The following is a 27,963-nucleotide window of genomic DNA, read 5'->3' on the forward strand; positions in this document are numbered from 1 at the left end:
GAGAGTGAGAGACTGTTAAATATTCCTTTTGTTGTAAATTAATATTCCAACAGATACACTCTCAACAGACCACAGTGACCCTACAATATCTTTATCCTCTCTCTTTCTCATTCTCCCATCCCACCTTCCCTCTCTCCATCTCTCTCTCTCTGCGATCATTTCCACTTGACTTGGCATCTGGAACAGGGACTATGATCCAATGGAGGGAGGGAAGCAGGGGGGTGGGAGAGTGAAGGAGAGACCAGACAGCAATCTAACACACTGTTCTCTGGCCAGCTCCTGCTAAGGTGACGTCACCTTCTTAGCCGCTGAGCCACCCTAGAATTTGAATGTGAAGAGATTAAGTGTGTGTGTGTGTGTGTGTGTGTGTGTGTGTGTGTGTATGTGTGTTTGTGTGTGTGTGTGGTGGTGGTGGGGGGGCGCAAATACAAGGTCTGGGTGATAGGAATTAGATACAAGAGAGAGATGAAGAGAGAGAGAGAGAGAAATAGAGACGGAGAGAGAGAGAATGGAACATGAGAAACAGACCAGCCTGCCCTCTGCTGGTCAAAGAGAAAGTTAGAGAGTGTAGCCTGTATTTCTTCAATCAGAAATCAGACCCACAGCTCCAGCAGTTAGGACCAATAGATCGCAGCAGCTCATTAGTCGCCATGGCGCACTAGCAGCAGCCTAAGCACAGAGTTCCTGTACATTTGTACGTACAGTACCAGTCAAAAGTTTGGATGCACCTACTCATTCAAGGGTTTTTCTTTATTTTTAGTATTTTCTATATTGCAGAATAATAGTGAAAACATCAAAACTATTAAATAGCACATGGAATCATGTAGGAACCAAAAAAGTGTTAAACAAATCAAAACTTATTATATTATTCAAAGTAGCCAGCCTTTGTCTAGATGACAGCTTTGCACACTCTTGGCATTCTCTCAACCAGCTTAATGAGATGGAATGCATTTCAATTAACAGGTGTGCCTTGTTAAAAGTTAAAAGTTCTTTCCTTCTTAATGCGTTTGAGACAATCAGTCGCAAAAAGCATCAAGCGCTATGATGAAACTGGCTCTTATGAGGACCGCCACAGGAAAGGAAGACCCAGAGTTACCACTGATGCAGAGGATAAGTTCATTAGAGTTACCAACCTCCGCAATTGCAGCCCAAATAAATGCTTCACAGACACATCTCAACATCAAGTGTTCAGAGGAGACTGCATGAATCAGGCCTTCAAGGTCAAATAGCTGCCAAGAAGCAACTATTAAAGGACACCAATAATAAGTAGAGACTTGCTTGGGCCAAGAAACACGAGCAATGGACAATAGACTGTTGGAAATCTGTCCTTTGGTCTGATGGGTCCAAATTTGAGATTTTGGTTCCTCTGTGAGACATAGAGTAGGTGAAAGGATGATCTCTGCATGCGTGGGTACCACCGTGAAGCATGGAGGAAGAGGTGTGATGGTGTGGGGATGCTTTTCCGGTGACACTGTCTGTGATGTATTTAGAATTCAAGGCACATTTAACCAGCATGGCTACCACAGCATTCTGCAGCGATACGCAATCCCATCTGGTTTGGGCTTAGTGGGACTATCATTTGTTTTTCAACAGGACAATGACCCAACTCACCTCCAGGTTGTGTAAGGACTATTTGACCAAGAAGGAGAGTGATGGAGTGTTGCATCATATGACCTGGCCTGTGGGAACTCCTTCATGACTGTTGGAAAAGCATTCCAGGTGAAGCTGGATGAGATGCCAAGCGTGTGCAAAGCTGGCTACTTTGAAGAATCTAAAATCAAAAAATTAATTTAGATTTGTTTAACACTTTTTGGTTACTACATGATTCCATATGTGTTATTTCATAGTTTTAATGTCTTCACTAGTATTATACATTGTAGAAAATAGTAAAAATAAATAAAAAACCCTTGAATGTGTAGTTGTGTCCAAACCTTTGACAGGTACAGTATATTTTGTTTTATGTTGTTTTTTAATCAGCTGTTACATTTTTTATAACATCACCATATTTTGCATATACAGTGGGGCAAAAAAGTATTTAGTCAACCCCTGACTAAATACTTTTTTGCCCCACTGTATCTGGTGGTTTTTACCAACATACTTACAGATTTGCAGAGAGACTGACAAGTCAACTTTTTTTGTCTAGGCTATCTAGCTAGCTGACTAATAATGCTTTTCTTTGAATGATGCATCTGGACATTGTACCAGCTTTTTTTGTTTCACCTGGCCGCTGGTGCCTGATCTTTTGAAAACATACATTGAGGAGTCAATAATGCTTGAGGTATATGAGAAAGTCAGCACCAAAATGCAGAAAATGACAACATCCCGAGCTGAAAGGAAAACCCAATCTGAAATCTGTTTGACGTGTAGACTTCAGGATGTGCGATCTCTAAATGATAACCATTTCATTGAATACCTCAATGTTCTTCACAAGTTACATTATAGCAATGACTTGAGTTCCAGTGTTGAAATGCAAAACATCAATTGAGGAGTCACCTGAAGCTTGAGAGGAAAAGGAAATGCAGTGGAGGAAAACAGTGTTGAGGCAGAGGGCTCGTTGTGAGGACGACTGGCTACCACTCTGAACTGTGTGGTAAACTTTCTGGAGCCTAGAGCTGCTAAGGCATCACCCAAGTGGTTGCCACACATTGTGAAGGAGGAGAAGTCCAGTGGCTACATGACTCAGGCTGGTTCCCAGAGTAGCCCTCTACAAGATTCAGACTCCATCTCAACAAACATCTCCCTAACCACATTAATCTGATCAAGCCATGAACTGACCCACTACATTTTTGGAGGATGCATGCGCTCAAAGACTTGACCTCTATTGGTTGACTTAGCTAGCTTACACATGATGATGTATTGCTTGACCTAGCTAGCTATAGCTAGGCTACTCATAATGATATATTGCTTGATCTAACTAGCTATAGCTAGGTTACTCATGATGATGTATTGATTGATCTAACTAGCTATAGCTAGGTTACTCATAATGATATATTGCTTGATCTAACTAGCTATAGCTAGGTTACTCATAATGATATATTGCTTGATCTAACTAGCTACAGCTAGGTTACTCATGATGATGTATTGATTGTTTTTTTGCTTTCGAAGCACTTTGAGATGTCTTTCTGTTATGAAAAGCGCTATAGAAGTTTAATAAATGATTACTATTATTTATAATATATGCTTCATATCACAGTCATTTACCTTTATAAATATCTTGCATCCACATTCACCTGCTTGAGAGCACTGTGGATGGATCTCAACAGTCTGTGTCCGGTTCCTCTCCATTTTTATTTATTTATTTCACCTTTATTAAACCAGGTAGGCCAGTTGAGAACAATTTCTCATTTACAACTGCAACCTGGCCAAGATAAAGCAAAGCAGTGCAACAAAAAAACAACACAGAGTTAATGTAACGGTTTTCCTCCTCTTCTGAGGAGTAGGAAAGATCAGACCAATGCGCAGCAAGTGTCCATATTTTAATGAAATATAACCGAACACTGAATACAAAAGAACAAGAGAAATAAATGAAAACCGAAACAGTTCTGTATGGTAAAACACAGACACAGAAAACGACTATCCACAACCCATAGTGGGAAAACAGGCTGCCTAAGTATGGTTCTCCATCAGAGACAACGATAGACAGCTGTCCCCGATTGAGAACCATACCAGGCCAAACACAGAAATACAAAATATAGAATACACAACATAGAATGCCCACCCCAACTCACGCCCTGACCAAACTAAAACAGAGACATAAAAAAGGAACTAAGGTCAGGACGTGACAGTTACATAGGAAAAACAAAAGTACAATCAATAACACAATAGAAAAATCTACATACAGTGTGTGAAAATGGAGTAAGGAGGTAAGGCAATAAATAGGCCATAGTAGTGAAGTAATTACAAGTTAGCAAATTAACACTGAATTGATAGATGTGCATGTAGAAATACTGGTGGGCAAAAGAGCAAAAAAGTTAATAAAAACAATATGGGGATGAGGTAGGTAGTTGGGTGGGCTATTTACAGATGGGCTATGTACAGCTGCAGCGATCGGTAACCTGCTCAGATAGCTGATGCTTAAAGTTAGTGAGGGGGATATAAGTCTCCAACGTCAGTGATTTTTGCAAATTGTTCCAGTCATTGGCAGCAGAGAAGTGGAAGTAAAGGCGGCTAAAGGGGGTGTTGGCTTTGGGGATGACCAGTGAGATTGTCACGACTCTTGTCGTCGGTGGAAGCAGTAGACCAAAGCGCAGCATGGTAAGTGTTAATGATTTATTGTCGAAATCCTTGAACAAAATAACAATATGGTGACCAGTGAGCTGAGATAAGGTGGAGCGTTACCTAGCAAAGACTTATAGACGACCTGGAGCCAGTGGGTCTGGCGACGAATATGTAGCGAGGGCCAGCCAACGAGAGCATACAGGTCGCAGTGGTGGGCGGTATATGGGGCTTTGGTGACAAACCGGATGGCACTGTGATAGACTGCATCCAATTTGCTAAGTAGAGTGTTGGAGGCTATTTTGTAAATGACATCGCTGAAGATGAGGATCGGTAGGATAGTCAGTTTTACAAGGGTATGCTTGGCAGCGTGAGTGAAGGATGCTTTGTTGCAAAATAGGAAGTCAATTCTAGATTTAATTTTGGATTGGAGATGCTTAATATGAGTCTGGAAGGAGAGTTTACAGTCTAGGAATTTGTAGTTGTACACATATTCTAAGTCAGAACCGTCCAGAGTAGTGATGCTAGTCGGGCGGGCGGGTGCGGGCAGCGATCGGTTGAAGAGCATGCATTTAGTTTTACTAGCATTTAAGAGCAGTTGGAGGCCACGGAAGGAGTGTTGTATGGCATTGAAGCTCATTTGGAGGTTTGTTAACACAGTGTCCAAAGAAGGGCCAGATGTATACAGAATGGTGTCGTCTGCGTAGAAGTGGATCAAGGAATCACCCGCAGCAAGAGCGACATCATTGATATATACAGAGAAAAGAGTCGGCCCGAGAATTGAACCCTGTGGTACCCACATAGAGACTGCCAGAGGTCCGGACAACAGGCCCTCCGATTTGACACACTGAACTCTATCTGAGAAGTAGTTGGTCTGTTGAGTCTGCCGATAAGAATACGGTGATTGACAGAGTCGAAAACCCTGGCCAGGTCGATGAAGACAGCTACACAGTACTGTCTTTTATCGATGGTGGTTATGATATCGTTTAGGACCTTGAGCGTGGCTGTGGTGCACCCGTAACCAGCTTGGAAACCGGATTGCACAGCGGAGAAGGTACGGTGGGATTCGAAATGGTCAGTGATTTGTTTGTTAACTTGACTTTCGAAGACTTTAGAAAGGCAGGGCAGGATGGATATAGGTCTGTAACAGTTTGGGTCTAGAGTGTCTCCCCCTTTGAAGAGAAACGAGTCCTATATCGACATAACCTGAAAGGCTGCTCAACAAGGAAGAAGCCACTGCTCCAAAACCACCATAAGAAAGCCAGACTACGGTTTGCAACTGCACATGGGGACAAAGATCGTACTTTTTGGAGAAATGTCCTCTGGTCTGATGAAACAGAAATAGAACTGTTCAGCCATAATGACCACCGTTCTGTTTGGAGGAAAAAGGGGGTGGCTTGCAAGATGAAGAGCACCATCCCAACCATGAAGCATGTTGTTGGGGTGCTTTGTTGCAGGAGGGACTGGTGCACTTCACAAAATAAATGGCTTCATGAGGAATTGAAAATTATGTGGATATATTGAAGCAACATCTCAAGCCTTCAGTCAGGATGTTAAAGCTTGGTCGCAAATGGGTCTTCCAAATGGACAATGACCCCAAGCATACTTCCAAAGTTGTGGTAAAATGGCTTAAGGACAACAAGTCAAAGTATTGGAGTGGCCATCACAAAGCCGTGACCTTAATCCAATAGAAAATGTGTGGGCAGAACTGAAAAAGTGTGTGCAAGCAAGGAGGCCTAAAAACCTGACTCAGTTACACCAGCTCTGTCAGGAGGAATGGGCCAAAATTAACCCAAATTATTGTGGGAAGCTTGTGGAAGGCTACCCAAAACATTTGACCCAAGTTAAACCATTTAAAGGCAATGTTACCAAATACTAATTGAGTGTATGTAAACTTCTGACCCACTGGGAATGTGATGAAAGAAATAAAAGCTGAAATAAATCATTCTCTTTACTATTATTCTGACATTTCACATTCTTAAAATAAGGTGGTGATCCTAACTGACCTAAGACAGGGAATGTTTACTAGGATTAAATGTCAGGAATTGTGAAAAACTGAGTTTAAATGTATTTGTCTAAGGTCTATGTAAACTTCCAACTTCAACTGTATGGTGTTCAGGACACAGCTGGGAGCTGAGGGTGGTGTATAACAGTTGGCAAGAGTGAAAGACTTATTTCTGGAGAGATACACTTTTTTTTAAATTACAAGCCTGAAATGTTTGGGCATAGACCTGGAAAGTGTGACAGAACTTTGCAGGCTAACTCCTCCCCCTTTGGCAGTTCTATCTTGACGGAGAATTTTGTTGCTGGGGATGGAAATCTCAGAATTTTTGTTGGCCTTCCTAATCCAGGATTCAGACATGGCAAGGACATTAGGGTTGGCGGAGTTTGCTAAAGCAGTGAGTAAAACAAACTTAGGGAGGAGGCTTCTGATGTTAACATGCATGAAATCAAGGTTTTTACGGTTACAGAAGTGAACAAATGAGAGTGCCTGGGGACACACAGGGCTTGGGTTAACCTCTACATCACCCAGAGGAACAGAGGAGGAGTAGGATGAGGCTACAGCTAAAGGCTATCAAAACTGGTCGCCTAGTGCGTTGGGAACAGATAATAGAAGGAGAAGATTTCTGGGCATGGTAGAATAGATTCAGGGCATAATGTACAGACAGGGGTATGGTGTGGGTACAGTGGAGAGAAACCTAGGCATTGAGTGATGATAAGAGAGGTTGCATCTCTGGAGGCATTAGTTATGCTAGATGAGGTCACCCCATGTGTGGGAGGTGGGACAAAAGAGGTATCTGAGGCATGTTGAGTGGGGCTAGGGGCTCCGCAGCAAAATGAAACAATGATACCTACCCTAAACAGTATACAAAGCATATTGACATTAGAGAGAGACATAAAGCGAGGCATAAAGCAATCACAGGTGTTGATTGGGAGCTACCTAAGACAACGGGTAAGACAGCCCCAGCTGTCTTAGACAACAACAACAGGTAAAATGGCGATGAATGGGCAGAGAGGGTAAGTTAACTACACACAGGGCCTGAGTTCGAGGCTGGGGCCGACAGATAAACAAAACAAGCAAAATGGTGTACCGTGATTATTGAACAGTCCAGCAGGCATCAGCTATGTAGCCAGGTGAACAGCAATAGATGAAACAGGGAAGTCGTTACTACGCCAGCAACCGGGAGACACAGCGATCATAAAGTGAGCAGGCCGTGGCTAGCAGAAGCGTCTTCATCGACGTTCGACAAAGGCAGGTTGAGGGCACATCGGATGGAATTACATCGGCAGACCAGTCGTGATGGATCTGCGGGGCTCCGTGTCGACAAAGGGTCCAGGCCAATTGGCAAAAGAGTTAGCTGGAGTAATTTCGTTTGCTAGCCGGGAGATGCGCCTGGCTCAAGGCTAACTGGTGCTAGCTTCGGGACAAGGGCGTTAGCCACTATAGCCACTCAGTAGCAGCTAGCTAGTTGCAATGATCCGATGCAAAGGTCCAGAGCTTACGGCAAGAATCCGACGAAGTAGTGGTTTCTAGTCGTGTTAGTGAAGAGTCCGGGAGGCATCAGCTGTGTAGCCGAGTGATCATAGGGTCATCTGGTTGTCAGAGACGACTGATGGTACCAACATGCAGGCCTAGGAAGTCACTACAATCACACTTACATAGGGTCAAAATGACTTTGAAATGAACATGGAAGCTTATCACAGATGGATTTCAAGTTGAGTAGACTGACATTTTACATTGAGGGGCTCTTGTTGTAGTAGTCTTACAAGCCAAATGTTGTTAGGCCTACTATTCATCAATATAAATAATAATTGGTTAGTACTATAATAAGGTTATAACATGGTGAGAATTACATTTCATCCCTACATGTTTTTGAATGATAGCCTATGATAGTAGAAGACCCTCAGTTCACCCGGGCTTACCATATTTCGTCTGTAGTGGAAGTCTCAAGGTGTAGTAAAAGGGAGTCAGCATATTGCTCATAGCACTGAACCAGGAAGTGAGTCATATTGACGGTGTTACTTCTCGCTTGCACCAGATCTTCCTACGCAACAGATGGAAAACCTCAATTGCAGATACCTCGCGTCCTCTCTCCTCGTTTCTTTATCAAAACCCATTGGAGGAGAGGGTCAGAGGGGCGGGACCTCTTGCTTTTTCATCCAATGGGTTTTGAGAAAAGACGAGAGAGAGGACGCGAGGAGTAAGCAATTGAGATATTCCCAAAGACCAACGCAGAACCAGGAACGTGGATCGCTTTGACTGTATTAAAGAGAACAAGGAAGCAACATGTGCCGATAACTATACAAGTAGTCTGATCACAGCAATATAGAGAGGAAATAGAGACAATTGTCAGTGTACTGGATATTTAAAATACTGCTGTTATTATACAGGTAAGGGAGAAATATTGAGAAGTTTACCATATTGGTAAGTCATCCTTTTGATGTGATTGAAAAATAATTATGTAAACAAATGTAGGATCTTTTCACGTGTGATTTAAATAACTTGGTTATTGTTTGGTTATTACAAACGTTGTAAATGTATTTATTATTTTGGGAAAATGTTGCTTAATGACTAGAAATTACAGCAACAGCCTACTCACCAAGTCAAGCCTTGTAGCATGTAATAATTTAATTGTAGCCTAGTTTAATTGTTGTTAGCTTTTTTATTCCCAAAATCGGAATATTATTGAAGTTTGTATATTTTAAACAATGTAAACTTATTCTTTAGGATAAACACAAAAACTATTGAAGTAAACTTTTTGAATTTCCAATTACATGGGGGAATTTCCGCGTTGAGAACCCACTCTCCTGTTCAATGTTTTCGAACGAGGTAAAAACAAAGTCGCCACCTCAACGCGGAAAATTATAAAAAACACGGCTGAACGGAAAACCCAATCTGAAATCTCTTTGACGTGTAGCCTATAGGATGTGTGATCTCTAAATGATAACAATTTAATGTTCTTCACAAGTTACATTATAGCAATCACTTGAGTTCAAGTGTTACAATGTATCCAATCTCGGCAGTATGGACTCTTTCCATGGGCTCAATAAGCACGTGGCCGGGCTATAGGACACTCAAATCCACTCTTTTAGATCTGAAGTTTCAGCTGTTTTCTTGCAATTTACATGAACTTGCTATCAACAAGACTCACCACATGGCATGGGCCAACAACCTACTGTACTGTATATGCTGCTATAACATTACTGTGCTATAACCATAATCTTCCAAGCAGACATATTACATAACAGATATTAATTAACTGGTGTCAAATAAATACAGACAGCATGTATAACACAGAAGCTTCTCACTGCCAGTGTTCACTCATTTTATTATATAAATTATGGAACTGTGTTAGGCTAGGTGGACTGGTTCAGATTATTGGGACACCATGTCAACTTTCTCACCCTTGCACAACATGGACTGACATGTATGTTGTTATTGGGCTGTAGAGAGGTCATGTCTCAGTCTTTACACAAAGATCAATACAGGGGTTGCTGCAATACCAACACCTCAGTGTTACTGCTTTGTCTGTTAGAGACAGTGGGCCACTGTGTACTGTCACTCATAGACTCTGCTTCTGGAACGGTTGCTCTGCTTGTAAATGCAATTTACGTACAGATCTGACTTGACTTAAAGACACAACCAGGTTCATTCTCACCTCTTTATCACCTGATTTATTACCAAAAGGCACATCTCAATAAGAGGTCCAGGTATGTCATGACATCAAACAAGTGTACGGGGGGCTTTCATCTTCAAATAAAATTATATTGATCACATACACATATTTATCAGATGTCATTGTGGGTGTAGTGAAAAGCTTGTGTTCCTAGCTCCAACAGTGCTGTAGTGTCTAACAGTTCACAACAATGCACACAAGTCTAAAAGTAAAACTATGGAATTTAAAAATATATAAATATTAGGTGGAGCAATGTTAAAGTGGCATTGACTAGAATACAGTATATACAGAATACAGTATATACAGAATACAGTATATACATATGAAATGAGTAAAACAGTATGCTAACATTATTAAAGTGACTAGTGTTCCATGTCTATGTATAGAGGGCAGCAGCCTCTAGGGTGCAGGGTTGCGTAACTGGGTGGTAGCCGGCTAGTGGTGGCTATTTAACAGTCTGATGGCCTTGAGATAGAAGCTGTTTTTCAGTATCTCGGTCCCACATTTGCTGCACCTGTACTGACCTTGCCTTCTGGATGATAGCAGAGTGAACAGGTCGTGGCTCGGGTGGTTGATGTCCTCTATTGTCCTCTATTTTCCCTCAAGCAAGAGAGGATGCCAATAACGTCACATCAGACCAACTCCTTTAAGTTTTTTTTCTTCTCAAAACGTATTATTTTAACCTTAAGTGTGTGTACCAGAGCAGGCTGGTGAGGGGAGGACTGCTCATAATAACGAATGGAGTGAATGGAATGGTATCAAATATTCCATTAATTCTGTTCCAGCAATTACCATGAGCCTGCCCTCCCCAGTTAAAGTGCCACCATTGGTGTGTACATTACTGGATTTATACTCTGGAAATTATTTTTTAACTTGTACCTATGTGAAAGTGGATTCACGGCCATCACTAGCATGAAAACTAAATAATGGAACAGACTGTGTGTGGAAAATGATTTGAGACTGAGACTCTCTCCAATACAACCCAACATTGCAGAGTTATGTGCATCCTTTCAAGCACATCATCCTCATTAACCTGTGGTGAGTTATTCACACCCTTCTCATTAACCTGTGGTGAGTTATTCACACCCTTCTCATTAACCTGTGGTGAGTTACTCACCATTTTCGATGAACAAATAAGGTTTTATATGTAAGATGGTTAAATAAAGAGCCAAATTGTAGATTATTATCAGGTTATTATTTGTGCCCTGGTCCTATAAGAGCTCTTTGTCACTTCCCACGATCCGGGTTGTGACAAAAACTTAGTCATTCTTATGTTTAATGACTGTATCGTATAGTGTGTGTGTGTGGCAGGCTTACAATGATGGCAAAAAACAACATTTGAGAGTGCGCTGACTAGAGGGGGTACTAAGCTGGAGGTTGAATGTTTGAAGGGGTACGGGACTATAAAAAGTTTGGGAACCACCGATCTAGGAAATACAGATCTAGGACATAGATGAGGGTCTTAGCAGAATGCAGATTTGTTCATGGCATTACATTTTTTTAACTGAGAAAATGTCATTTATAGACAGGAAGATGTTTAATTCTGGTCTCAGTGGTCCTAACATATTCTAATCTAATCATGAACAACGTCCACATCAATCCAGTCTAAATAAGGTAGTGAATGATTTAGTCATGACAGCGATAATGGCACTTTAATATGCAAAGTTTATGATGACAGATGAGGCAACCAGTAAATGGCTGGGCCATCATCTAACATGAGGTCAGCTCTCTGAGCTGTAAGAGGTTTCACACTAGACTGCAGAGTGGAGTGGAGCACAGAATGAAACTTCTCACCACCTGTTGACCTGATAACCCTCACCATTACATGCCCTGGCCTAGATACTGCACAAGAACCACATTACTAAGTTCAGCGATGCTCATGTCTCTCAATTTGCCTCTCAATGTCCTCAGTGATGTACGGCAGTGGACAAAATATGTGTCTGTTAGTTACACTTTTGAGAATTGGCTCTACCGTTGTAGAATCTTTAATTTGATCATTCTGTTGTTGCTGAAATGCACCGCAGGAAATACAGAGGAGCACACTAACACACAGTTATATTAACAATATTATACTTTTCATGTAGCCAATATTATACTTTTCAGTCCAGTCAGCTAATAACCTAACCACCGATCAAACATTATGGACTAAACGTTCCAATCCAATCGCTGCAGGATTATCTTGCTGTGACAATACAGGCCAAATTAAGATCATACATCTATATGTTGCGGTGCAGTCTGAAAAATAACACACATGTGGTGATAGTTGTGGTTGATATTATTAGACTGAAAGACATTATGTGTCTGTGAAGTTAGAGAATCAATCAGAACAATGTGATGAGTCAATAGTCTGTGTCTGTAACAGTCTGTTACTGTATTTCATTTGGTCACCCTGTTGCAGGAGAACTGTTCTGCACTACAGGACATTTTAACCTCTTAAACTTAGTGTTTTTGAGGTTTAAAAAGGCTTCTGAAGTTTATAGTTTCCACTTTAAATTTCAGACTTGATTTTCCCTTACGAAAAATGTATCAACCCCTACAGAAACATACAGTGCCTTGCGAAAGTATTCGGCCCCCTTGAACTTTGCGACCTTTTGCCACATTTCAGGCTTTAAACATTAAGATATAAAACTGTATTTTTTTGTGAAGAATCAACAACAAGTGGGACACAATCATGAAGTGGAACGACATTTATTGGATATTTCAAACTTTTTTAACAAATCAAAAACTGAAAAATTGGGCGTGCAAAATTATTCAGCCCCTTTACTTTCAGTGCAGCAAACTCTCTCCAGAAGTTCAGTGAGGATCTCTGAATGATCCAATGTTGACCTAAATGACTAATGATGATAAATACAATCCACCTGTGTGTAATCAAGTCTCCGTATAAATGCACCTGCACTGTGATAGTCTCAGAGGTCTGTTAAAAGCGCAGAGAGCATCATGAAGAACAAGGAACACACCAGGCAGGTCCGAGATACTGTTGTGAAGAAGTTTAAAGCCGGATTTGGATACAAAAAGATTTCCCAAGCTTTAAACATCCCAAGGAGCACTGTGCAAGCGATAATATTGAAATGGAAGGAGTATCAGACCACTGCAAATCTACCAAGACCTGGCCGTCCCTCTAAACTTTCAGCTCATACAAGGAGAAGACTGATCAGAGATGCAGCCAAGAGGCCCATGATCACTCTGGATGAACTGCAGAGATCTACAGCTGAGGTGGGAGACTCTGTCCATAGGACAACAATCAGTCGTATATTGCACAAATCTGGTCTTTATGGAAGAGTGGCAAGAAGAAAGCCATTTCTTAAAGATATCCATAAAAAGTGTTGTTTAAAGTTTGCCACAAGCCACCTGGGAGACACACCAAACATGTGGAAGAATGTGCTCTGGTCAGATGAAACCAAAATTGAACTTTTTGGCAACAATGCAAAACGTTATGTTTGGCGTAAAAGCAACACAGCTCATCACCCTGAACACACCATCCCCACTGTCAAACATGGTGGTGGCAGCATCATGGTTTGGGCCTGCTTTTCTTCAGCAGGGACAGGGAAGATGGTTAAAATTGATGGGAAGATGGATGGAGCCAAATACAGGACCATTCTGGAAGAAAACCTGATGGAGTCTGCAAAAGACCTGAGACTGGGACGGAGATTTGTCTTCCAACAAGACAATGATCCAAAACATAAAGCAAAATCTACAATGGAATGGTTCAAAAATAAACATATCCAGGTGTTAGAATGGCCAAGTCAAAGTCCAGACCTGAATCCAATCGAGAATCTGTGGAAAGAACTGAAAACTGCTCTTCACAAATGCTCTCCATCCAACCTCACTGAGCTCGAGCTGTTTTGCAAGGAGGAATGGGAAAAGATTTCAGTCTCTCGATGTGCAAAACTGATAGAGACATACCCCAAGCGACTTACAGCTGTAATCGCAGCAAAAGGTGGCGCTACAAAGTATTAACTTAAGGGGGCTGAATAATTTTGCACGCCCAATTTTTCAGTTTTTGATTTGTTAAAAAAGTTTGAAATATCCAATAAATGTCGTTCCACTTCATGATTGTGTCCCACTTGTTGTTGATTCTTCACAAAAAAATACAGTTTTATATCTTTATGTTTGAAGCCTGAAATGTGGCAAAAGGTCGCAAAGTTCAAGGGGGCCGAATACTTTCGCAAGGCACTGTACATTAATTATAATCCACATAATAATTCACATTTCCTGATGCAGGATTATTTTCCTGCTGTAGCAAACTCGCTCAAATTAAGGTCATTACATCAGCCACGTCTCACTGACATTCCTATTGGGTTTTTGGGTTTTTCAGTCCATTGAAATTGGTCCATGGCACATTTTTAGACGGGATCACATGTATAACCAAATAGTCTACCCTTCTTCTGTACACCCCTAAGGTAAAAAGGAATACCATTCTGCCCCCCCCACCCCTGTAAATATCCTGTTGCCTATCTAACATTCTTTCTTTCCACCAATGGTGGGACGAGACAGTTTAAGAGTGCAGACTAGAGGCACCACCTGCAAATGCTTTTCAGTTATGCCAGCAATCTGAAACAGGAAATCCTGGCTGAAAAACTATCATCAGCTGGGTGTAGAGAGTTGTCTTCAGACTGAGGGTACTGTTTGTAGTGTGTATCTGTGTCTGTCTGCATGTGTTTATGTGAAAGAGAGATAGAGGGAGAGAGTTGACATAACATCCTGAGGCACACTGAGTTCTTCAAGGACTTGTGACCGTGTACTGGTAGAGTCCTAATGAAAACTGTATTCTGTTATTCACTAAGATACAATCACAGTACTATGTGATCATCAAAAGCATCTGAAAGCAATATTGTGAAGTAATAATGTAATGAATATAAGTTACAATGTGGTTACAAACTGTATAAGCTCACTGAACCTACCCCACTGGGACAATACTGGTTGAATCAATGTTGTTTCCTAATCATTTCAACGACCAAAATCAATGTTGATTCAACGTCATCACGTGAGGAACTAATTGGATTTGCAAGTCGTCAACGTAAGAGCATTTTGTCTTTTTTTTCACCAAACTTTTAACCTAAATCCAATGACGTGATTTTTTTTCTCTTCAGATTTCACATTGAATTCACATTAGTTGAAACTCAACCAAATGTAAATCAAAACTAGATGTTGAACTGACATCTGTGCCCGGTGGGACTGTACAGGAAAGCTATTTGTTATGTTGGTCTTAAGGGATATTAACTTACTTCTTCACTTGTGACCTATAGAAACAAATTGTTTCTGTATAATTGCTCAACAGTTTACGTAATGCCATTAGTACATAGTTGTGTCACCAGACAAAGTCTGTCACCTCCGGGAAGATGCTTAAGGTGGTATATAATTGTCACGCCTTCCTCAAGCTGATGCAACCAGTGTTTGTTTTTTTCAGATTCTCCCTGACTCTCTCTGTATGTCAGGTCTAAACTAACAACACCAATTAACCCTCGCACCTCGACTAAACCAGAGCAGGACGTCAACACACTTGTACTGATGGCTAATCAGTTACACTGGCTCAGCGTTTCTGCTAAGCTGGCAAACATTACACTTCTTTGACCTGTACTGTAGGCAGGGGTTGTACTGTACCTTCTCCCCTGTGTCAATCTGACACTGTCTGGCACTATTGAGAAGAAACAGACTGAATTGATCAGAAGGCACATACGGTACCTTTGGTCTGTACCTGAATCTGACACGTTTTAAGCATGTGACATATTCATATGCCAACATGGCCTATGAGTCTATTTGCATCTTGTTTGCATGTATACAAATTACGACCTTTGGCTCCCAGTTTGTTTCAACAACAGAAGGCCAGTCTGACTTGCGTACATTGAACATACACCTCTAGTGTGGTCTGAAGGTAATGATAATAGAAAACACACAGTGGCTAAATACTCTAGGAAGTGGTCTTATCCGAGGAGCTGACTTCCTCCTGCCCTACATTAGATTGAAAGGTAGACTGAAATAGGGCTATTCTAGGGTTTGAGAAACTGAGAAAATAATTTTGTTGATAGTGGTGGTGGCTTGTGAATTGTACACACGCTAAAGTTTTGGAATATTTTTCCCATGCTATACAGTTGGTTCAAATCTTCTAAATTAGTTGAGTAGCTTTACAGGATAGACTAATGTTTTCTGCACCTATTTCCTCACAGAAACAATGAAGAGAGAGGTAAATGCCGGGGTGAATTTCCTGAGACACCTAGCCGTGGAGCGGGGTGGCTTGGATGGCACCAAAGCTGACGCTTTTGCTGGAAAGCTACGGCAACTTCTGGTCAACAAATTCAAAGACCACTGGTACCCTGACAACCCCAACAAAGGACAGGCATTCAGGTAAACAACAAGGGAAGTGAAATATTAAAGAAGGGAAGTAACTGGGTTGTTATGTCATGTGGATGTCTCTGAGAAGACAAAAATATGAGGATAAGTTTACTGGTACAGGTGAACAGCTCTCTGCCCTTTGACCCCTCTTAGGTGCATCAGGGTAAGCGAGGGGGTGCCGTGTGATGAGGAGGTGCTGAAGGCGTGTGAGGAGAGCAAGCTCAAACTCAGCGAGCTGGGCCTCCCATGTGAGATTGCGCTGTGGATCGACCCACTGGAGGTGTGCGCACGGTGGGTCACACTATGTTACTCACACGTGCACAGACACACAGTGAGACACACAGTGAGACACACAGTGAGACAGTGACATACTCAGTCTCAGAGACAGAAGGCAGAGGAAGAAGGCTTTCATTCATCATTCATTGTACAGTCATTACAGTCAGCTCTCTGGAGGTACCATATTTATCATCATGATGCATGTGTTGTACGAACCTGCCCACTATGTGATGACTCATCAAGTTACGGTAGGAGGAGGGTGAGACCAACTACAGTGAGGAAATGATCCTGAGTGAGATGGGTTGATACAAGTGAAACTGTTACACCCTTCAACCTTTTACTTCAGTGGGCTAAATCAGGGTCACACAGAGTGTTTCTTGGTAATCTTAAACAAATCTATTGTGAAACAAAAGTATACACCTCACGCATATGGTTATGGGCTTAAAAAATAAGACACATGTTCCATATCAGATATAGAGTTGAATTGTATCCAATTTAGAGTTTGCATCCCAATATTACACTTTATATACATCACAGAAGACTGAAATATATATTTTTTAAACACCCAATTTTTGGCGGAAAAATATGAATAACATTCCACCCATGAAGCCACTAGGACATTTGACTGCAGGAAAGGGCTACAAGGTTTTGTTACAGAAACTAATGTATTCTCTTTCCTCTCTCGCAGGTCAGGGGAGAACTGCAGGTACTTCACAGTAGCTCGTTTCAAAGAAGAGGAAGATGTGAAAGGAGACAAAGATGTCGACCTGGATACGTCCGACTACCACTCCGCCACCTCGTCTGACTGTGGCTCTACTATCTCCAGCGACACAGACACAGAGGACGAGGGGAAGGATGGAGAGACGGTGGGAAGAAAAGATGAGGAAGAGAAGAAAGAGAAGGAGGGAAAGAAAGAGAAGGTGGAGGGCAAACCTTGTGTGATTGCCATGATGCCCAGGGTTCGGGACAGGTTCAGGGTGGAGCATGCTCAACAGAAGGTCACCAAAACACTGGTAAGAACTTTTCTGTTAATCTACATTACCTTAACCTCTCTAGGGTACGTGGGACAGTAGCGTCCCTGAAATTGCAGAGCGCGAAATTCAAAAATGCTCAATTCAAATATTTAACATTCTTAAAAATATATGTTTTATACATCAAAGTAAAGCTTAACTTCTTGTTCCGCCGTGTCAGATTTCAAAAAGGGTTTACGGCGAAAGCAAACCATGCGATTATCTGAAGACAGAGCCCCGCATACAGAAGCATGAAAAACATATTTCAACCAGGCAGGTGCGACACAAAAGTCAGAAATAGCCATATAAAAAATGCCTTACCTTTGATGATTTTCTTCTGTTGGCACTTCAAAAGGTCCCAGTTACATCACAAATGGTCCTTTTGTTCGATAATGTCCTTCTTTATATCCATAAAAACTCAGTTTAGCTGGCGCGCTTCAGTCAATAATCCACTCAGTTTCCCTCCATCAAAATGCATACAAAATGAATCCCAAACTTTACTAATAAACTTTTCCAAACAAGTCAAACAACTTCCGGGTTGGAGCGAGCGGTCGCATCTGCACTCGGTCCGCAGGTAGTATTACATTTCATTACATTTCATTATAGTACAACGGTTTGATTTGTCTAATCTTAGCAATTTCTTCTTAGCTAGCTACATAGCCGTCTTTGTATCATAGATAATTGCGTAATTATCGTATTTCGTCGTCCTAACGCAGTCTACACTGCCCTGCAGCTAGCCAGCTAGCTAACGTCCACCGTTAGCTAGTCCACCGTCTACCGATTAGCAGCACAACTATTACACTCAACTGAACGACTTGATTAGTGTAGTGTTAGCTAGCTACATAGTTGTCTTTGCTGTCTTCGTACCCAAGATAATTGTGTAGTTTAGAGTGTGTAGTTTTATGTCGTCCTTAACATAGGAGACTCTGCTAGCTAGCCAACAGCTAGCCAACGTCTACCGAACAGAACTTCTGCACTCAACATTCCGGTCGCATTTCGCTTCGCTCCACAGGTAGTATCACATTTTTCATTTCATTACAGTACAACGGCTTGATTTGTTTGATCGTAGCTAGCTACATAGCTAGCTACATAGCCGTCTTTGTATCAAAGATAATTGTGTAGTCTAGAGCGATTTCCTAGGTTAGCTAGCCAGCTATTGTCGTTCTTTTAACGCAACGTAACGTAATCAACACTGCTAGCTAGCCAGCTAGCCCCGAATAGCAGCACAGTAGAAACTATTACACTCAACGGAACGACTTGATTAGTGTAGTGTCAACAACGCAGCCAATGCCAGCTAGCCTACATAGTCAACAACGCAGCCTCTGCCAGCTAGCCTACTTCAGCAGTACTGTATCATTTTAATCATTTTAGTCAATAAGATTCTTGCTACGTAAGCTTAACTTTCTGAACACTCGTGACGTGTAGTCCACTTGTCATTCCAATCTCCTTTGCATTAGCGTAGCCTCTTGTGTAGCCTGTCAACTATGTGTCTGTCTATCCCTGTTCTCTCCTCTCTGCACAGACCATACAAACGCTCCACACCGCGTGGCCGCGGCCACCTAATCTGGTGGTCCCAGCGCGCACGACCCACGTGGAGTTCCAGGTCTCCGGTAGCCTCTGGAACTGCCGATCTGCGGCCAACAAGGCAGAGTTCATCTCCGCCTATGTCTCCCTCCAGTCCCTCGACTTCTTGGCACTGACGGAAACATGGATCACCACAGACAACACTGCTACTCCTACTGCTCTCTCTTCGTCTGCCCACGTGTTCTCGCACACCCCGAGAGCTTCTGGTCAGCGGGGTGGTGGCACCGGGATCCTCATCTCTCCCAAGTGGTCATTCTCTCTTTCTCCCCTTACCCATCTGTCTATCGCCTCCTTTGAATTCCATGCTGTCACAGTTACCAGCCCTTTCAAGCTTAACATCCTTATCATTTATCGCCCTCCAGGTTCCCTCGGAGAGTTCATCAATGAGCTTGATGCCTTGATAAGCTCCTTTCCTGAGGACGGCTCACCTCTCACAGTTCTGGGCGACTTTAACCTCCCCACGCCTACCTTTGACTCATTCCTCTCTGCCTCCTTCTTTCCACTCCTCTCCTCTTTTGACCTCACCTCTCACCTTCCCCCTACTCACAAGGCAGGAAATACGCTCGACCTCATCTTTACTAGATGCTGTTCTTCCACTAACCTCGTTGCAACTCCCCTCCAAGTCTCCGACCACTACCTTGTATCCTTTTCCCTCTCGCTCTCATCCAACACTTCCCACACTGCCCCTACTCGGATGGTATCGCGCCGTCCCAACCTTCGCTCTCTCTCCCCGCTACTCTCTCCTCTTCCATCCTATCATCTCTTCCCTCTGCTCAAACCTTCTCCAACCTATCTCCTGATTCTGCCTCCTCAACCCTCCTCTCCTCCCTTTCTGCATCCTTTGACTCTCTATGTCCCCTATCCTCCAGGCCGGCTCGGTCCTCCCCTCCCGCTCCGTGGCTCGACGACTCATTGCGAGCTCACAGAACAGGGCTCCGGGCAGCCGAGCGGAAATGGAGGAAAACTCGCCTCCTGCGGACCTGACATCCTTTCACTCCCTCCTCTCTACATTTTCCTCTTCTCTCTCTGCTGCTAAAGCCACTTTCTACCACTCTAAATTCCAAGCATCTGCCTCTAACCCTAGGAAGCTCTTTGCAACCTTCTCCTCCCTCCTGAATCCTCCTCCCCCTCCCCCTCCTCCCTCTCTGCAGATGACTTCGTCAACCATTTTGAAAAGAAGGTCGACGACATCCGATCCTCGTTTGCTAAGTCAAACGACACCGCTGGTTCTGCTCACACTGCCCTACCCTGTGCTCTGACCTCTTTCTCCCCTCTCTCTCCAGATGAAATCTCGCGTCTTGTGACGGCCGGCCGCCCAACAACCTGCCCGCTTGACCCTATCCCCTCCTCTCTTCTCCAGACCATTTCCGGAGACCTTCTCCCTTACCTCACCTCGCTCATCAACTCATCCCTGACCGCTGGCTACGTCCCTTCCGTCTTCAAGAGAGCGAGAGTTGCACCCCTTCTGAAAAAACCTACACTCGATCCCTCCGATGTCAACAACTACAGACCAGTATCCCTTCTTTCTTTTCTCTCCAAAACTCTTGAACGTGCCGTCCTTGGCCAGCTCTCCCGCTATCTCTCTCAGAATGACCTTCTTGATCCAAATCAGTCAGGTTTCAAGACTAGTCATTCAACTGAGACTGCTCTTCTCTGTATCACGGAGGCGCTCCGCACTGCTAAAGCTAACTCTCTCTCCTCTGCTCTCATCCTTCTAGACCTATCGGCTGCCTTCGATACTGTGAACCATCAGATCCTCCTCTCCACCCTCTCCGAGTTGGGCATCTCCGCGCGGCCCACGCTTGGATTGCGTCCTACCTGACAGGTCGCTCCTACCAGGTGGCGTGGCGAGAATCCGTCTCCACACCACGTGCTCTCACCACTGGTGTCCCCAGGGCTCTGTTCTAGGCCCTCTCCTATTCTCGCTATACACCAAGTCACTTGGCTCTGTCATAACCTCACATGGTCTCTCCTATCATTGCTATGCAGACGACACACAATTAATCTTCTCCTTTCCCCCTTCTGATGACCAGGTGGCGAATCGCATCTCTGCATGTCTGGCAGACATATCCGTGTGGATGACGGATCACCACCTCAAGCTAAACCTCGGCAAGACGGAGCTGCTCTTCCTCCCGGGGAAGGACTGCCCGTTCCATGATCTCGCCATCACGGTTGACAACTCCATTGTGTCCTCCTCCCAGAGCGCTAAGAACCTTGGCGTGATCCTGGACAACACCCTGTCGTTCTCAACTAACATCAAGGCGGTGGCCCGTTCCTGTAGGTTCATGCTCTACAACATCCGCAGAGTACGACCCTGCCTCACACAGGAAGCGGCGCAGGTCCTAATCCAGGCACTTGTCATCTCCCGTCTGGATTACTGCAACTCGCTGTTGGCTGGGCTCCCTGCCTGTGCCATTAAACCCCTACAACTCATCCAGAACGCCGCAGCCCGTCTGGTGTTCAACCTTCCCAAGTTCTCTCACGTCACCCCGCTCCTCCGCTCCCTCCACTGGCTTCCAGTTGAAGCTCGCATCCGCTACAAGACCATGGTGCTTGCCTACGGAGCTGTGAGGGGAACGGCACCTCAGTACCTCCAGGCTCTGATCAGGCCCTACACCCAAACAAGGGCACTGCGTTCATCCACCTCTGGCCTGCTCGCCTCCCTACCACTGAGGAAGTACAGTTCCCGCTCAGCCCAGTCAAAACTGTTCGCTGCTCTGGCCCCCAATGGTGGAACAAACTCCCTCACGACGCCAGGACAGCGGAGTCAATCACCACCTTCCGGAGACACCTGAAACCCCACCTCTTTAAGGAATACCTAGGATAGGATAAAGTAATCCCTCTCACCCCCCCTCCCCCTGAAAAGATTTAGATGCACTACTGTTCCACTGGAGGTCATAAGGTGAATGCACCAATTTGTAAGTCGCTCTGGATAAGAGCGTCTGCTAAATGACTTAAATGTTAAAATGTTAAATGTTATAATCAAACCTTAGGTATCCTAATACGCAAATAAACGATACAAATTAAGACGGAGAATAGTATGTTCATTACCGGAGATAAATAAGAAAGAACGCCCTTTCCTCCACGCGCTTGGAAACACTACAGCCAAAATGGGAGCCACCTAGAAAAACTACATTTTTTTTTCTCTAAAAACCAGCCTGAAACTCTTTCTAAAGACTAGTCTAGTGGAAGCCCTAGAAACTGCAATCTGGGAGGATTTGGCCTTATTATTAAAATACTAACCATTGAAAATGGTGGTAAGCTGAAAATGGTTGTTTTAGGATGGTTTGTCCTCTGGGTTTCGCCTGCCATATCAGTTCTGTTATACTCATAGACATTACTTTAACAGTTTTAGAAACTTTAGAATGTTTTCTATCCAAATTTACCAATTATATGCATATCCTAGCTCCCGGGCCTGAGTAACAGGCAATTTACATTGGGCACGCTTTTCATCCGGATGTCAAGATACTGCCCCCTACACCAGAGAGGTTAATGTGGTACCACATCTCACTCTCTGACATCCACAATGTAGCACTGTGGACACGTGGATTCACGTAGCACCTGATCCTACACATACAGAAGAAGTGCTCTCTAAGTACTATCTGATTATTGATATGAAGATGAATTATAATCAGAATCCTATCTAAGATCTTTCTCTCCCTCTGTTCGCTCTCTCTCCAGCTCCAGCCCACCTCTCAGCAGTACTACTACCACCCTGCCCCTGTGTGGCCCACAACGTACAAGAAGAAGGGTCCTGTGTTCCTCACCACAATATACGCGCCTCCGCCTCCCCCAGCGTTCGGCTACTACGTCCTGCCCCAGCCACCCCCGCAGTTCATCATGCCTTATGCCACTCTGCAGCCATGGGGGGCTGTGAAGAGCTAAACCAACTGGTTGGAGAGGGAGAGGTAAAACTGCCCTTTTACCTATGAGCCAATCACGATGGGTCGATGCAGGTTTTTGAAGGTGTGGGTGAGGCGCAGTTAAGATAGTTTGACAAAAGGAAGGGTTAGCGGGGAGCACATCTTGTTTCATTATCATTTTTTAATTGCTGTACACTTATTTTTCTTCTTTTTGGTGAAAATCAGTTTCGGGGATTTCCTCTATGTAACTTTCTTAGGTAGAATTGCCACTGAAGTAAACAAGGAATATACTAAAACAGGCATTTAGCAAATATTGCTACAGGCACTTCCCTAAGGGTTGCCAGTGTGTTTTGGTTTAGGGTAATCCGCTGATTAAAAGTAGTCTATTCATATTGCTGAAGTGTCTAGAATAGGCCTGCTAGACAGTCTGTTGCACATTGACTAGTTTAGTGTGATACTGTATTCCAGTGGTATTCAACTCTTACCCCGCGAGGTCCGGAGCCTGCTGGCTTTCTTTTCTACCTGATAATGAATTACACCCACCTGGTGAACTAGGTTTAAATCAGTGCCTGATGAGAGGGGTATTCTTTCATTGGGTGATCATAATATCTCAGGAATCCTCAGCAATAAGCTGAAAGCATAAGCTTTTTTGATGATTTTATATATTTTTCTAAATATTATAGACTACCTTTTCATATGTCACCTCTATGAAGCATCAAAATGGTGAATGTGCACTGTAGGATATAGACCAGAGCTGCCCAATCATGGTCATGGTGGGCCTAAAACACATCTGGTTTTTGTTTCTACCTGGTAGTTAATTGGACTGTGATTGTTATCTGTCAAGTACAGACCTCTCTCTATTTATAATAATTAACAGACCAACCAGAAGCTTTTTGTACATACTGTAACCTATTAACAAATAGTCATTATCAACCACATTTGTTTTTTAAAATTTGTTGTCATTTATTTTTCCACCTATGGGTGGTACCAAAACATTGTTGTAAAGTCAAATTCCACGCATATTTATGTATATTCTCTATTTTATATATCTTGATAAAGTTTGTAGTGTTGGTGCATGTATAATTTTAATAGTAATTTGTTTATAATTTCCTTTTTTAGAAATCTTTAGTCTGCTTTAGGCCAGATTGAAGAACAATCTGTCCTTAATGGCGATGTACTCTTATAATCTCCACCCGGCACAGCCAGACGAGGACTGGCCAACCCTCAGAGCCTGGTTCCTCTCTAGGTTTCTTCCTAGGTTCCTGCTGTTCTAGGGAGTTTTTCCTAGGCACCGTGCTGCATTGATTGCTGTTAGGGGTTTTAGGCTGCGTTTCTATATAGCACTTTGTGACATCTGCTGATGTAAAAAGGGCTTTATAAATAAATGTGATTGAGTGATTGCTGGGATAAAATGGGTCTGGACTGAACTGTATTCACTCCTGTGTAATCAGTCTTTCATGGATTTACTGTAAATAGTTTTATATACTGGAAATGAAAAATGCTTGGGTGATCCAAATGTTTAGCTTTAATATGAATAGGTGTTTTCATAACTTAATACTTATATTCTCTATTTTTATACTAACTTTTATTGGCCCATTGATCTGCTTTGGATGCATATTTATTCAATGTTATGAACTGCCTTTTCCCTTGTTCTGAGTACAGAGCAGTACTCTGTTCACACGATTATTACTGTATCTGATAGACAATTGGCCATGCTAATGTTTATGATAAGCTGTGTCAGTTTTTATACTTATCTCTCTGTCTTGTCAGCACATAACATTAAATCAACCGATTTCTAAAATCAAACTGTGTTTTTGCAATCTGTTATCTTGTGTATACTGTAGAATATTGAGAGAATATGTACAGTGGTAAGAAAAAGTATGTGAAACCTTTGGAATTACCAGGATTCCTGCATAAATTGGTCATAAAATTTGATCTGAAATTCATCTAGGTCACAACAATAAACTAATAACAAACAATTATACGTGTTCATGTATTGAACAGACCGTGTAAACAATCACAGTGCAGGGTTCACCCTTGGATTTAATAACTGGTTGACCCTCCTTTGGCTGCAATAACCTCAACCAAACATTTTCTGTAGTTGCGGATCAGACCTGCACAAAGGTCAGGAGGAATTTTGGGACCATTTCTCTTTACAAAACTGTTTCAGTTCAGCAATATTATTGGGATATCTGGTGTGAACTGCTCTCTTGAGGTCATGCATTTAAATCGGGTTGAGGTCAGGACTGGGCCACTGCAGAAGGCATATATTCTTCTGTTGACGCCATTCTGTTGATGATTTACTTCTGTGTTTTGGGTCGTTGTCCTGTTGCATCACCCAACTTCTGTTGAGCTTCAATTGGCAGACAGATAGCCTTACATTCTCCTGCAAAATGTCTTGATGAACTTGGGAATTCATTTTTCCGTTGATGATAGCAAGCTGTCCAGGTCCTGAGGCAGCAAAGCAGCCCCAAACCATGATGCTCCCTCCACCATACTTTACATTTGGAATGAGGTTTTGATGTTGGTGTGATGTGCCATTTTTCCTCCACACAGTGTTGTGTGTTCCTTCCAAACAACTCAACTGTAGTTTCATCTGACCACAGAATATTTAGCCAGTAGCGCTGTGGAACATCCAGATGCACTTTTGCAAACTTACAATTGAAGTCGGAAGTTTACATACACTTAGGTTGGAATCATTAAAACTCGTTTTACAACCACTCCACAAATTTCTTTTTAACAAACTATAGTTTTGGCAAGTTGGTTAGGACATCTACTTTGTGCATGACAAGTAATATTTCCCACAATTGTTTACAGACAGATTATTTCACTTATAATTCACTGTATCACAATTCTAGTGGGTCAGAAGTTTACATACACTAAGTTGACTGTGCCTTTAAACAGCTTGGGAAATTCCAGAAAATGATGTCATGGCTTTAGAAGCTTCTGATTGGCTAATTGACATCATTTGAGTCAATTGAAGGTGTTCCTGTAGATACATTTCAAGGCCTACCTTCAAACTCAATGCCTCTTTGCTTGACATCATGGGAAAATCAAAATAAATCAGCCAAGACCTCAGAAAACAATTGTAGACCTCCACAAGTCTGGTTCATCCTTGGGAGCAATTTCCAAACACCTGAAGGTACCACGTTCATCTGAACAGTATAAACACCATGGGACCACGCAGCCGTCATACCGCTCATGAAGGAGACGGGCTCTGTCTCCTAGAGATTAACGTACTTTGGTGCGAAAAGTGCAAATCAATCCCAGAACAACAACAAAGGACCTTGTGAAGATGCTAGAGGAAATAGGTACACAAGTATCTATATCCACAGTAAAACTAGTTCTATATCAACATAACCTGAAAGGCCGCTCAGCAAGGAAGAAGCCACTGCTCCAAAACCGCTATAAAAAAGCCAGACTACGGTTTGCAACTGCACATGAGGACAAAAATCGTACTTTTTGGAGAATCCTCTGGTCCTCTGGTCTGATGAAACAAAAATAGAACTGTTTGGCCATAATGACCATTGTTCTGTTTGGATGAAAAAGGGGGAGGCTTGCAAGCTGTAGAACACCATCCCAACCGTGAAGCACGGGGGTGGCAGCATCATGTTGTGGGGGGTGCTTTGCTGCAGGAGGGACTGGTGCACTTCACAAAATAGATGGCATCATGAAGAATTGAAAATTATGTGGATATATTGAAGCAACATCTCAAGGCATCAGTCATGAAGTTAAAGCTTGGTCGTAAATGGGTCTTCCAAGTGGACATTGACCCCAAGCATACTTCAAAAGTTGTGGCAAAATGGCTTAAGGACAACAAAGTCAACGTATTGGAGTGGCCATCACAAAGCCCTGACCTCAATCCTATAGAAAATTTGTGGGCAGATCTGAAAAAGCATGTGCGAGCAAGGAGGCCTAGAAACCTGACTCAGTTACACCAACTCTGTCAGGGGGAATGGGACTAAATTCACCCAACTCATTGTTGGAAGCTTGTGGAAGGCTACCCAAAACATTTGACCCAAGTTTAACAATTTAAAGGCAATGCTACCAAATATTAATTGAGTGTATGTAAACTTCTGACCCACTGGGAATGTGGTGAAAGAAATAAAAGCTGAAATAAATAATTCTTTCTACTATTATCCTGACATTTCACATTCTTAAAATAAAGTGGTGATCCTAACCGACCTAAGACAGGGAATTTTTACTCTGATTAAGTGTCAGAATTGTGAAAAATGGAGTTTAAATGTATTTGGCTGAGGTGTATAAACTTCGACTTCAAATGTAAGTCTTGCAGCAATGTTTTTTTTGACAGCAGTGGCTTCTTCCGTGGTGTCCTCCCATGAACACCATTCTTGTTTAGTGTTTTACATATCGTAGACTCGTCAACAGAGATGTTAGCGTGTTCCAGAGATTTCTGTAAGTCTTTAGCTGACACTCTAGGATTCTTCTTAACCTCATTGAGCATTCTGTGCTGTGCTCTTGCAGTCATCTTTGCAGGATGGCCACTCCTAGGGAAAGTAGCAACAGTGCTGAAATGTGTCAATTTATAGACAATTTGTCTTACCGTTGATTGATGGGCATCAAGGCTTTTAGAGATACTTTTGTAACCCTTTCCAGCTTTATGCAAGTCAACAGTTCTTAATCTTAGGTCTTCTGAGATCTCTTTTGTTCGAGGCATGGTTCACATCAGGCAATGTTTCTTGTGAATAGCAAACTCAAAATTTGTGAGTGTTTTATATGGGGTAAGGCATCTCTAACCAACATCTCCAATCTTGTCTCATTGATTGGACTCCAGGTTAGCTGACTCCTGACTCCAATTAGCTTTTGGAGAAGTCATTAGCTGAGGGCTTCACATACTTTTTCCAACCTACACTGTGAATGTTTAAATGATGTATTCAATATAGACAAGAAAAAGACAATCATTTCTGTGTTATTAGTTGTTTGTCTATTGCTGTGACTTGATGACCAATTTATGCAGAAATTCAGGTAATTCCAAAGGGTTCACAT

At 42.6% G+C, this 27,963-nt stretch overlaps 1 protein-coding gene and 1 long non-coding RNA gene across 3 annotated transcripts; one reads left to right on the forward strand and one right to left on the reverse strand.

The window, feature by feature from the left end:
* Positions 1–3,463: 3,463 nt before the first annotated feature.
* Positions 3,464–8,224, reverse strand: LOC135575210 (uncharacterized). The gene is made up of 2 exons (XR_010465756.1): positions 8,140–8,224; positions 3,464–7,859 (listed from the first exon to the last, which is right to left on the reverse strand). It is a non-coding gene; the product is annotated as an uncharacterized LOC135575210 (long non-coding RNA).
* A 226-nt stretch (positions 8,225–8,450) lies between these two features.
* On the forward strand, positions 8,451–24,762 carry LOC115140855 (maternal B9.15 protein-like). Of its 2 annotated transcripts, none has more exons than XM_029679285.2 (5): positions 8,451–8,641; positions 16,058–16,235; positions 16,377–16,514; positions 17,188–17,512; positions 22,775–24,762. In XM_029679285.2, the coding sequence occupies exons 2-5, from the start codon at positions 16,063–16,065 to the stop codon at positions 22,976–22,978; spliced, it is 840 nt and encodes a 279-aa protein (XP_029535145.1). In that variant the 5' UTR covers positions 8,451–8,641; positions 16,058–16,062; the 3' UTR covers positions 22,979–24,762. The 2 variants fall into 2 exon arrangements, with proteins under 2 accessions (XP_029535145.1, XP_029535144.1); XM_029679284.2 differs by having other exon boundaries at positions 8,451–8,607.
* The last annotated feature ends 3,201 nt before the right edge of the window (positions 24,763–27,963 follow it).

Source organism: Oncorhynchus nerka, linkage group LG14 (genome assembly GCF_034236695.1).
Source record: "Oncorhynchus nerka isolate Pitt River linkage group LG14, Oner_Uvic_2.0, whole genome shotgun sequence".
Classification (NCBI taxonomy): Eukaryota; Metazoa; Chordata; class Actinopteri; order Salmoniformes; family Salmonidae; genus Oncorhynchus; species Oncorhynchus nerka.

Coding starts and splice junctions, on each gene's coding strand:
- LOC115140855 (XM_029679285.2), top strand. CDS start 16,063: ATGAAGAGAGAGGTAAATGCCGGGGTGAATTTCCTGAGACACCTAGCC. Junction 16,236..16,376: donor AACAAAGGACAGGCATTCAG/GTAAACAACAAG, acceptor GACCCCTCTTAG/GTGCATCAGGGTAAGCGAGG. Junction 17,513..22,774: donor AGAAGGTCACCAAAACACTG/GTAAGAACTTTT, acceptor CTCTCTCTCCAG/CTCCAGCCCACCTCTCAGCA.